The sequence below is a fragment of the Danio rerio genome, chromosome 6 (genome assembly GCF_049306965.1).
Source record: "Danio rerio strain Tuebingen ecotype United States chromosome 6, GRCz12tu, whole genome shotgun sequence".
NCBI lineage: Eukaryota > Metazoa > Chordata > Actinopteri > Cypriniformes > Danionidae > Danio > Danio rerio.
The window spans coordinates 54418605-54431266 of NC_133181.1; the positions used below are offsets into that span (position 1 = coordinate 54418605).

Genomic DNA, 12662 nt, shown 5'->3' on the forward strand with positions numbered 1-12662 from the left:
CAGCATCGATGTTGTATAAGGAACCGTATAAAATGGAAAAAAAGTTCACAATAACAGGTCACCGGAAGTGTATCAGCATGAGAACAGCACTAGCTCGGCATATACCCTGTTGCTCTGGGCGGGGGAAATTAATAATACATTTCATTTTGCAACGTCTTGCGATGAGGTAATCACACCGTTTTAAATCACAGTTGCGATACGATTAATCTCACAGACCTCCATGTTAATATCAGTTTTATATCTTCTAAACATGAATCGTCATGTCTGTTTTGGAGTGTACTGGCTTATCAATATCCTAAAAACCTACAATGGTGTTACGAACATCTAAAAAACTTTAATTTCACGGGAGCTTTAAAATAAATATTTTTTGACATACACACATAACATCTCGACTCTGATCATTAGAAACTTTATTGAATTAAAAGTGTTGACAGCATTTGAGCGATCTCAGCAGTGTAGCACACACACCTTCAGCTCAACCTGCGACCAAATTCATCCGCGTAACACTTAGGAGACTCATACTGATTATTGACACGTGAACAGAAACCCAAAAATCGCAATATACAAACGTTTACACACACTCTCGCACACACATCATCATCATCATCATCATCATCGACCCCTTTGGAAAAATTCAGCATCCAGAAATGAAAGAATGTGTACCGAACACAACGAGAATGGAACCCATGCAAGCTTCAGACGCCCTCCTGCACCGCCGCGCTAAAGGAGATTCAAGTCAGGGATCAAAGGCGGCGCTTACAGCATCAAAGTGGGTAGAAACTACTGAAACGTCCCAGCATTCCTGGCGCCTCACCATCCAGGGTATGTGTGTGTGTGGGGGGGGAAACAAAATAAGTCTAGGTGCCCACAATGCTGGGGTCGTGTGCTGAGTCCGGCAGTGGAGAATCGTGGCAGTGATACAGAAAGCAGTTTCCCCAGCAGCTGTAGCAGATGAGAAACAGCGCCGCCAGGAAGACTAAGGCACAAATGGTGCACGGCTTCCTCTCCAACAGGAAGCTGAGCAGGTAGAAGCCCATGAACATGGAGTGGTTGAACCACAGGGCCGGATTTAAGGGTTTGGGGATCAAGAGGACCGGGAGGAGCCACTGGAGGCAGTACATGGTCTCTGCGAAAGCGGGACGCTTTGTATGAGCTCAGATATATCCGATGTGACGCTACTACAACACAAATCCCTTGTGTGTCTGTGAGGGATTAGACGTGCTATCCAAATACGAGACCAGGCCTTTTGGAAAAGGAGAGAGAGAGAAAACATTTTAATACACACAATTCACTGCTCGACTTGCATTACCTTATAAGGCACCGAGGTCAATGCATCAGGGTGTATTTTAAGAGATTATGAGGCCAGAGGGTATTTTTAGATGCTGGCCTTGAGTTACATATGAACAGTCTGACTAATATGTAAACACGATTATAGTATTGTTAATGCCGTACGTGGCTAGATATTCTCCTTAAACAGTCAATTGCTCAACAAATGATTTAATTACATTTAAATATTTAAGGGTTTACTAAACTTAAATAGACAAACTAGTTTAAAAAATAAAAATATATTTACTTTGCATTTATTAAGTTTACCTAGTGAGACTATAGTTTTAAGCTCATAACAAAAATCCCTACATTGAGATTAGCATTTAATTTAACAAGAGATAACGTACAAAAAATAATCGACAATAAACGTTAGGAAATATATTTAAATTATGTTGTTATTGTGGCGTTACAATTCATTATAAACATTTAAAATGTTTCACTTCCTTTATTTAAGTTGAATAGTTCGAGCAACCCTAAAACAATTTAAATGCAAAGCTAAAGGAAATTCAGCTTTCATTCCTTACTCTGTTTACACGAAGGATCGACAATAAACAACACAAAAGCAAGAAATCTGGCGTTTAGTATAGCATTACTGTTAAATGTTAGACTGATCTAGTATTTCATGAACGTATGTGATCTATACCGTAAATATACGAACAATAAAAACATTGTGACGTTAGCGTGTTGGCTAACCGGATATCTAGCATGCGTTAGCTTGAGGCTAGGTGTTAGCGCAAAAATAAACCGTCCGCCCACACATGTAAACATATATGACGGTGGTAATCTTAACTAAGCAAATCTTAAAACTCAATAAGAGTGAAATGATCATGTTCAGACCTGCCATTCTTCAAATTCAATCCTGATCTCGCATTTAAGCCTTCGCCATTGAGTTCAGCTCTTTGGGTGATTGCGTAGATTTGTGCCACTCCAAGGACCCAAATGACGGCGTGGTGTGTCCTGCAGATGCCTGGTTAAAATTAATGTATTTCTCTAAAATATCTCAAAAAGTGTCACATTTTTTTCGGTTTCTTTATTACATTTACCTATGCTCTTTTACTAAATGATTGTATTTGTATTAGACCGTTCGATAATGATCCTTACGAATTATATTAATATTATTAATGCTTATGTTTTGTCAAATATTATACTACAAATTAATTAACCATGGTACCTTATGTATCTGCCTTGCCCATCATATCTACTTACTAAATATAACATATGATGGTTGTCATTAATTTAGTTGTAATATGTAGTTATATTACAACATTTAGTTGTAATATAACTGCAAGGTTGAGAAAAAAAGGTGTATCTTGGTTAACAATGCAAACTATGCCTAATGTGTTTTGCTGACATATATGCCTACACACTCGTGCACTTAGTCCACCATCTGGCTTTTAGTGCTTATGAAGCATCAATTTGTGCTTCCCACACAATTCAGACTGAACTAATCAGAAATCCTTTGAGAAGTGTATTATAACACATATTCAAGAGAATTAATTGTTTAGCTGGTTAGCAAATTATGGCTAATGTGTTGCTGTATATATTTGAGCTATTAAAACACACATTTCTTAGGGCTAAGGTCAGAAGAAAGAAAGCACAGCTAGTTTTTAAAGATAGATTTGTTTTTATCTATTAAGATCTGATAACGTTTTATTATGGAGTCAGATCAGTCTCAAAAACATACTACAATTACAAAATAAAATTCATACACATACAGCACAATTCACAATTCACAAAACCAAAACGCATTTCTTAAAGACAAAATGCAATATGGTTTCTTCCCATACTGCTAAACTTCCGGTGAAAGCTTAATGTGACTTTTTTTAAATGTATATGGTTGCTTTTACAGCATCGATGTTGTAATGTAATTAAAACATAGTTAAATAGACTTAAGCATTCATTTAGTTGTTCAAGTGTAAAATGAGATGAAAAGCTGTTTACACACATGCGCAGGATCAGGATTAGCAGGCTAGCGCAGAAGCTTTATTGTACTGTATATACTGGGGTAAAATAAATGTTCATATTTTAAAGACATGGCGGGGAAAATTAATACAGTGCTTCGTACATTCTAAGACCCGCTTAATATCTTATATCACTCAGCCAGTGACAATCGTTGATTTTTAAAGTAAACAAACGCGGAAATGTTGTAACAGCATACAGTTCACTGCAATCGCTTGACCCGGTAAAGTTTAGATTGGATACACAGCCGACTGGAAGTGCGATATGCACATCAATATAGCAGAATTGTTTATGACACTGTATAACAATAATTGGTATTTTTTACAGTAGCCTACTGTGATGGTTGGGTTTAGGGTTGGGGTGGGGATAGGCGTTTAATACAATTTATTTGGTTATTTAATCGATAGCATAAATTATACTCGGTACATCTACTGTTTTTACATTATGGTGATGGTTGGGTTTAAGGTTGGGGTAGGGGGTAGACGTTAACAAAATACAATAAAAGGGAAATTTAATGAATAATATAAATAATTCTCATTAACTTCTCGCCGCAACCATGTCCGATCTAGCAACAACTGCTTGACCCAGGTTACTGAAAAATTAAAAGTCCTTCAGCATACTTTAGCATATATCGTATTTGTGAATTTACAAGTAAAAGGCGCAAATGCCCGAATGAATAGAAATTTGTACATTTATGAACTGTTTGAATTTACAAATTGTGTTTTGTGTATTTATGAATTGTTTTTGAATTTACAAATTGGATTTTATAAATGTCAATTGTGCTGTGCATGTGTGAATTTTATTTTGTGAACATTATTTTTGAGACTGATCTGACTCCATATTTTATGCAGTTTTAAAAATAAGACAATATCTATCTATCTATCTATCTATCTATCTATCTATCTATCTATCTATCTATCTATCTATCTATCTATCTATCTATCTATCTATCTATCTATCTATCTATCTAAATTAGCTTTGAATCATATATATATATATATATATATATATATATATATATATATATATATATATATATATATATATATATTACATTATGTTCATATAAAACTTGACTACTTTAGCAAATAAATTAATATATTAACAAAATAAAACCCACACAATACAAAGCAATGCACCTGACAGAATGAAATATTGTTTTAATTTTCAATATTTAATTAAAATCCCCAACTCCAGCACATCTCTGCTCGAGGACACTACCACAGTGCATGATAAAGGTGCACTCCATAACCAACCCGTACATAAACAATGCAAAATATACATCGCCAGGCAGCGGATGATGAATAATCTGACATCTTGTCGCATTTGTGTTGAATGCTGAAAAAATGATAGTGTTTCCATCGCGCATGGCTAAATCTCCCTCGAGATCTCCGTGGAAAGGTCTTCCTGTCAGCATCACACCGTTACTATGAGATCTGTGGAGCGATCCCGCGTCAAGGTAGGTACGCGTTTTCTTTCCAAAAAACGTTGAAATAACCGAATAACAAAGGTGGTAAAGGCTAGTTCGCGTGCTACGTTTGGGTTTTTGTTGCACGGCTTTTAAATATTCGTGGAAAACAAAATACTTGCGGTATTACAAGGTCATATCTTATTGAACTACCATCGGATAAAACGTGTTATTGACAACGTACATTGGCGAATTACAGTCGATATTCTGCTCTAGCTGTTATCGCTGTCGGTTTTAAGCGTTTGTAAGGGTGTAAAGTCAGGTAAAATGGGCCACTGTGATCATGAAGGTAAACCGTAAACGTTAGAGCAGAATGAACATCTCTGCGTATCGCCCACATTGCTGTTTCTGTGTTTTGTTTAGCTTTTTCTTATTTATACGTCGCAATAACAGTGTTTTTGCTAATGAGCTGTTTGAATGGTCTCCATCCTCGTCAAGAATCACTGTTCAGGTAAAACATGTCATTTAACAAAGAAACAAGCGCTATTGTAACTTACACCAGATTTTTCTACCCTTACATTCATTTTAATTGAATAGGTAGGCATTACAAGACATGGTAAATGTGCTAATATTGCGAGAACATTAATATTCATTCATTAATTCAGTTGTTCAGTCATTCATGAATTCATTTTCCTTCGACTTAGTCCCTTTACTCATTAAGGGTAGCCACAGCGGAATGAACCGCCAACTTATCCAGCATATGTTTTACACAGCGGATGGCCTTTTTGGTGCAACCCAGTACTGGGAAACATCCATACACATACACTACGACCTAGCGCATGTCTTTGGACTGTGGAGGAAACCTGAGCACATGGAGGAAACCCACGCCAACATGGGGAGAACATGCCAACTAACCCAGCCAGGGCTCGAACCAGCGACCGTCTTGCTGTGAGGCAACAGTGCTAACCACTGAGCCGCAGTTTCGCTGAATTTTTTTTTAATATATAATAATACTAAAAATTTAATTTTCACCAAAATACAGAAACTGTTTCTAAGTTTTTTTTTCTGTAAGCAAGTATTTTAGAGGACTTTAGAGATCCTCAAAAATGTCTCTGTCAGTTTTTTCAAACTATTATATTTAATTTACCAAAGTCACACAAGCGCCAATTTCACATTTGTCACATCCATAACAGAAAGGCCTCACATCAATAACAACGCTTTTTCCTCATAAATGCAAAAATCTTTAAAAAAACAAACAAAAAAAAAAACAATCATTTTTGTTCTATAGTGAGCAACTCTTATCCTTTTGATTAGCATTATTTATTTTGGGTTGTGTCGACTTTTTTTGGTTGAATCCATAACCCATGTTTACTTTCCTAATTTAAAGTACAAAGTATGTTTACAGATAGATATTTATGTGGTCCCTTAACTCTGTGGTTAGTTCTTCTGGAAAATTTAAACAGATGTTTCAATATAATGTTAACATATACTTTAACTGTGAATTTATAAGTTGAGTTTTTACTGCAAATGTCACATCCATAACACTGTAATTGCTCATATATATATATATATATATATATATATATATATATATATATATATATATATATATATATATATATATATATATATATATATAAATATATATATATATATATATATATATATATATATATATATATATATACTATCGATTTATGGGATAATATATATATATATATATATATATATATATATATATATATATATATATATATATATATATATATATATATATATATATATATACACACACACACACAAAAGAAGATATTTTGAAAAATGTTGGAAACCTGTAACCATTGACTTCCATAGTATTTTTTTCTATTATAAAAAAAATCAATAGTTACAGGTTTTCAGCTTTTTTCCCCAAAATATCTTAATTTTGGAACCACTTGAGGGTGAGTAGATTTGAATTTTGGGGTCCCTTTAAAGACAATAACAGTGTTTTTTACAAAGCAAAAGTGTAGAAATCATGTTTTTCCTTTTTGTGTTTTTAAAAATACCATGGTTAAACTCTGCTTAGTGAAGCAAAGCCATTAATTTATAGCAACTTTAATATCCATTTTTTTTATTTGTTGGAAAAAAAAGTTAATTTTGCACAAAAGTAATAAATATAAAGGGATATAATACTGACAATATAAAGAATGTTAGTGTGGCATTCATTACATCATGGCTTTGTTTTAAGGAACTGTCCATTTGAAAGATTTTTGTATATTATTTTAAACATTACACAGTTGATTGAGGAGAAGTGGATGTACAGTAGCCTAAACATAATTTGCTTTATTGCCAATTTATCCCCATTCCTTAAGCCCCCTTATTATTGTGACAGTCATGTTAAATAGCTTGCAGTAGTTTCATTTTAAATAATACCATCATTCCACAACTATCCTGCAAATCTGATATCTGAATACTTTAACTGTAAACACACTTAAAAGAGCTTAAGATCATCACAGTTTTCATGGTAAGCATGTACACCTACACACATACTGTATGGATGCACTATCCTCCGGAGCTAACATCCTTTTCTCAAGGACACAGTGTTGATCGTGTCCGCTCTTAAATTAGAATCGTAACCTTTTGGTAACAAGCTCATGTTTTACATGAGACATGAAAATTAAATATAAATTTCTTAAGCAGGGCGACACTGTGGCTCAGTGGTTAGAACTGTGGCCTTGGCTATGTCAGTTGGCATTTCTGTGTGAAGTTTGCTTGTTCTCCCTGTGTTGATGTGGGTTCATTCCACTGTGGTGACCCCTGATAAATAAAGGGACTAAGCCAAAGGGAAATGAATGAATGAATTCATAAACAGTGCAGATACCTACTTCTGTATGGAAGCATACGAGTAGCATAATTCAATTCAAAATGTAATATGCAAAATGGCAATGCAATATGTTAAATGGCAATGTATTTCTGTATTTGAATTTGCATTTTCCAAGACATATGAGCAATGTTTGGTGCAGAATGAAAATGTAAATGAAATTACATTGTTTGCATTTCTCATTTCAAACACTGTTTTAATATGTAAATTGTATCCATATTTTAAAGCTTTTTAAGTAGCAAAACTAAATTGAAAATGTTATACACAAACTGAATTTGATGTAAATAAAGTACAAGCAGAAACTGTAGCAAAATGATAATTTAAATGTTATTTGTCCTAAATGCATTTACGCTCGCGTCTAGGAAACGCAAAATGTGTGTAGCAAAATTAATTTTGAAATGTAATACGCAAAACGATAATGCAATATGTAAAAGGCAGTGTATTTCTGCATTTCAGTTAGCATTTTCCAAGACATATGTGCAATGTTTGCTGCAGAATGAAAATGAAAATAACATAATGCATTTTCATTTAACACATCGCGACGAATGAAAGCCAATTTGAAATTGAAAATGCATTCTGGCCTGGCCACGCCCACAGACGGCCACCGTTGCTGCAAGGCAGGTTTTAGGTTATGTCGTCACAGCTGCCACGAGGACTATTTGGGACATTTGGCAGCATAAACATGGCGAAGTCTGTTCCTCAGCGGCTTCGTGAAGCTGCACAAGCCCTCGAGCTTGAACTGGGAAATACTTTAGAAAACCAATCACCTCCTAGCTCAGAAAAGTTGGCTTAAGGTTTGATATTCGCGCACGGAGTTTTAGGGATCATCTGCAAATTACATCGACATAAACAGTTAGCTTAAAATCAGAAAGTAATCTAAATATTTTGCTCTTAAAAAGTGGTTAAAAACAAAACAGCAGTGTTTGCACAAATAGTCTACTGTTAGTTGGTTGGATCATGTCGCCTTTGCTTTTGCCTGCAGTAATTGTATGTAAAGAATTGTAATGTTGTGTATGTTTCTATTATATTTGCATTTTGTCGATTTTTGAGCCTCCTGTGGACAGGTGTTGAGAATAAGCAAGTTTGCTAAAACACTTAAACAAATGCATTTGGTTGTCCAGCGTAACTGTGATGTCCATGTCAAATAAAAAAAAAAAATAAATGAAGTGTGGAATGATGGACAATTACGCACTCAACAGCCGCAGCTTTGCTCACATAGCGGAAGGGTCGGAGCTATCAGACATGTTGGATAACTTTTTTATTTTGGATTATGAAAGCAAAATTTAGAATTTCCGCTTAGTAAAAAAACATTTGTGCTCCATTTGAGACGACACTACATTCATATACTATGCTGTTGAGTGTGTAAGTGCATATGTGCGTGAGTGCATAGTGTATAGTGTGCCATTTGGGACGCAGCAAATGTAAAAAGGTTCAGTATTGAAGACACCTGGTGCCACATTCTAATCAGCTAATTAACTCAGACACCTGCAAAGGCTTTTAAATGGCTCTCAGTCTAGGGCTGTTTCTTAATATCAAGAACGCAGAGAACGGACTTGTGTTCTTGTGGAGACCGATCTTGCCAGGTGTCCTCAGAAGAACGAACTCAGGAGACCGCGAGGGCAGGGAACGAGTTCTTTGAGAATTGAGATGCTGCGTTCTTCCTGATGGTCACATGACCTTCACATGGTTTTAATGGTAAATTATTTAAACAATACAGCCTTCATACAACAATTTATTGTTATTCCCCTTTTCAAAATATGTACTTTGCATAAAAACATTATAAATAAATGTTGCACAATATAAATTAAACTGATTTTAATACGAATTTCAGCAAACAAACACCCTTAATGTGTTTATTCCTTAATTAAGATATTCATGGTAATGTTTACTTTCACCATTTCATTTAGAGAAACTCCTGAGGGAAATAAGTCATATCTCTGAACTTTGATAATAAATCTAAATAAAATGCAGCGCTTCCCACCTCCAGTCGCAATGACTTCTGGGACTTCCAGAGCGAGTTCGGTGCTCAAGTTTGCATCGGTGCGTCCTCGATATCAAGATCACATCTGGGAAGTTTCCTCCATACTTGCGGTCTTGAGTATTGGAACTGAACTTAGGCAGCTGATGATGAAGTTACACGATAACACGAGGACGCAAGACCGCTGAAGAACGCATATTGAGAAACAGTGTAGGTGTTCAGGCTACACAATTATTGTACACAATTATGGGGAACACGGCTGATTTGACAGTTGTCCAAAAGACCACCATTTACACCATGCAGGAGGGCAAGACAAGTGCATAAATTCTACTCATATGACCTGTAGTATCAATACCGAGGTATTACATTCTGGTATCGTATGGACCCTTTTCACAAGACTGTTATGACACATTTACACGATCATCAAAATCTGAAATCCTTGAAAGTTTTTAATATTTATATTTTTTTTAAAAACGGATGAATATTTATATGCATTTATGAATGTGTTATATCATCTGTGCGTTAAGTTACAAAAAACGAATTACTGCTTGTGAGAGATGTTTCTAATGCAGAGTCTATGGGGCTGAGAGTAAATTTGACATTTTTCTCTCCTCTGGCAGTCGTCATCAATCTCACACAATTTTTTTCTCCTTTTTCTGTAAGTCTTGATAACACCATCATGGAGTTTTTCTTTTATTATTTTAGCAAATAGGATTGTAGAAATGTATTTGTTGTATTCTCTTATTTACTGCATTCTCCCAACTATGACGACTTCTGCTGCAGAGAAACCAGGAAATGTGAAAAGGGTCTATTGAATCCAAAATTATAGTATCGAGCCATCCCTACTACCGTGTTTTATTTTATTAGACATTTTCTGCGATATTATCTACAGTAAAAAAAAAATTGTGATGATGACTAGAATGGACTTTGGAATTTAAATGTTGTGATTTGGTGTTTCTTAAATATTATGCTCTGTTGTTCAATCATAAAATAAGTCGTACTGTCTTTTAAAGGTAAAACAAGAGGCATTTGATTCAACATGAGTGCCTGGACTCAGTGTGGATGGAGTCTCTGAATGCCGTGGAGCTCCGTGAACTGGGGGAACGTCCTCAGGCCTCCTCAGGACCACGGCCATCAACAGGCATCGAAAATGCATCATTCGAGGATGAGGATCCGGGATCAAGGATCCGCGTTACCTCCAGAGCATCTGGACCTAGCTTCACATCCATTGACTCCCAATCAAATCCGCTGCCTATACAGAGAGAAGTGCCATCGCCGCGCTCTGAAGACGAACCCGAGCTCGAGTATAACGACCATTCAGTGGACTACGGGTTCATTTTCGCACTTGTTTTCCTGGTGAGTGGGATCATATTAGTGGTAATCGCCTACACCATCCCAAGAGAGGCAAAAGTCAACCCGGACCAAGTGACAGCGCGTCAGATGGAGAAACTGGAGATGTACTACGCACAACTCGGTTCTCATCTTGACAAATGCATTATTGCAGGACTGGGTTTGCTCACTCTGGGAGGAATGCTGTTATCTGTTTTATTAATGGTGTCTATATGCAAAGGAGAACTGTATCGGAGGAGGACTTTCGCTAGAAGACCCATGAAATCATACGGATCCATTAACATGAGGATGAGGCAGTTGGCTGAAGGTGACGGGAGGGACACTCTTGTGGAATGTGAACCGAACACCACCGCCGATGCGGCCAACGGTAATCAGGTTCCTGCAGGAACGCTAAACACGTAGCACAACCAAATCACACTGAAGAGTTACAGTTCCTAAAGGAAAAAGTACATGCAAGGCAGCAGCATGATGTTTTTGGTCAATTTTATATTTTGGGTTTTGAATTAAATTGCTTTAAGTTCAAGGTTGCTGTCATCAATACATTCTGTGTGTTGCCAGATGTCAGTAAAATCAATTATAAAAAACTACGAAAAGAAGCCAACAAGAACAAACAAAAAAATAAACAAATATACAACTTTATCCATTTACAATATGCAAATGATAATAATTAAATCTGAATATTTCATAGTTTAATTGCATATAGAAAACCAAAATATGAATGAATGTTTTGGTAAATTTAAGATTTTGGCTTTTAAATAAATTTTAAGGTTGATGACACCGTTATGTTTTGCTGTATTGCCAGATCTCAGTAAAATCAATCAAAACTATGAAAAGAAGCCAAAGAAATCAAATAAACTAACAAATATACAACTTTGTTTACTAACAATATGCAAATGATAATAATTAAATCTGAATAAGGAAAATAAAAGAATTTCCTAATTTAATTGCAAATAAAAAATCTGAATATTCCATAATTTTGTATAATAAGTGGAAATGGCAATGCTGATCAATGCATGAGGCAGTTGGATGGTTAAATAGTAAAAAAAAACAAACATGGTGCTAATTTGATATGCAATTAAGCAAAAGAAAAATCTTTTAAGTTTTTGTTGCAAAACATACAGTTGAAGTCAGTATTATTAGCCCCCCCTGAATTAAGTTTGGGTAATTTGGCAAGGTTAGGGTATTTAGGCAAGTTATTGTATAACGATGGTTTGTTCTGTAGACAGTCGAAAAAAATAGCTTAAAGGGGCTAATAATTTTGACCTTAAAAGAGTTTTTATAAAATTAAAAACCACTTTTATTCTTGCAGAAATAAAACAAATAAGACTTTTTCCAGAAGAAAAAATATTATCAGACATACTGTGAAAATTTCCTTGCTTTGTTAAACATCATTTGTAAAATATTTGAAAAAGAAAAAGAAATTCAAAGGGGGGCTAATAATTCTGACTTCAACTGTATATATATGACATTTCTATCAACCAAACTAGAAAGGCTAAGGCCGAAATCATCAACTAAACAAACAAACAAACAACAATACACTAAGACATGGAAAAATCTGTAAAGACAACAAATATATAAAGCAACATGATTTGACTTACTATAATTAATTGGACTTCTGGTTTGGCGCACAAATGAATGCCTTACCTATAGTAATCTTGAACATTTTAATCCTTCTTAAACAGGCTTTGTTTTCTTTGTGCCAAAAAATTATTAAAATTTTATTTTACTTAAGTTCATGAAATGTGCAACTTTCATACATGATAACTTATTAAAGGGTAACT

General features: G+C 35.1%; 2 protein-coding genes across 3 annotated transcripts; one reads left to right on the top strand and one right to left on the bottom strand.

Moving 5' to 3' along the window:
• Positions 1–389: 389 nt before the first annotated feature.
• On the bottom strand, positions 390–2418 carry blcap (bladder cancer associated protein). Its single transcript, NM_131493.2, has 2 exons — positions 2164–2418; positions 390–1243 (listed from the first exon to the last, which is right to left on the bottom strand). Exon 2 carries the CDS (start codon positions 1119–1121, stop codon positions 858–860), a length of 264 nt encoding a protein of 87 aa, NP_571568.1. The 5' UTR covers positions 1122–1243; positions 2164–2418; the 3' UTR covers positions 390–857.
• A 2251-nt stretch (positions 2419–4669) lies between these two features.
• Positions 4670–12412, top strand: tmem74b (transmembrane protein 74B). 2 transcript variants are annotated; one of them, XM_001337915.8, is made up of 2 exons: positions 4670–4744; positions 10545–12412. In XM_001337915.8, the coding sequence occupies exon 2, from the start codon at positions 10594–10596 to the stop codon at positions 11281–11283; it is 690 nt and encodes a 229-aa protein (XP_001337951.1). In that variant the 5' UTR covers positions 4670–4744; positions 10545–10593; the 3' UTR covers positions 11284–12412. The 2 variants fall into 2 exon arrangements, with proteins under 2 accessions (XP_001337951.1, XP_068078164.1); XM_068222063.2 differs by having other exon boundaries at positions 4670–4748; positions 10545–11504.
• Positions 12413–12662: the final 250 nt, after the last annotated feature.

Bases quoted from the DNA above. Each gene is read 5' to 3' on its own strand.
- tmem74b (XM_001337915.8), top strand. From the start codon at position 10,594: ATGGAGTCTCTGAATGCCGTGGAGCTCCGTGAACTGGGGGAACGTCCT.
- blcap (NM_131493.2), bottom strand. From the start codon at position 1,121: ATGTACTGCCTCCAGTGGCTCCTCCCGGTCCTCTTGATCCCCAAACCC.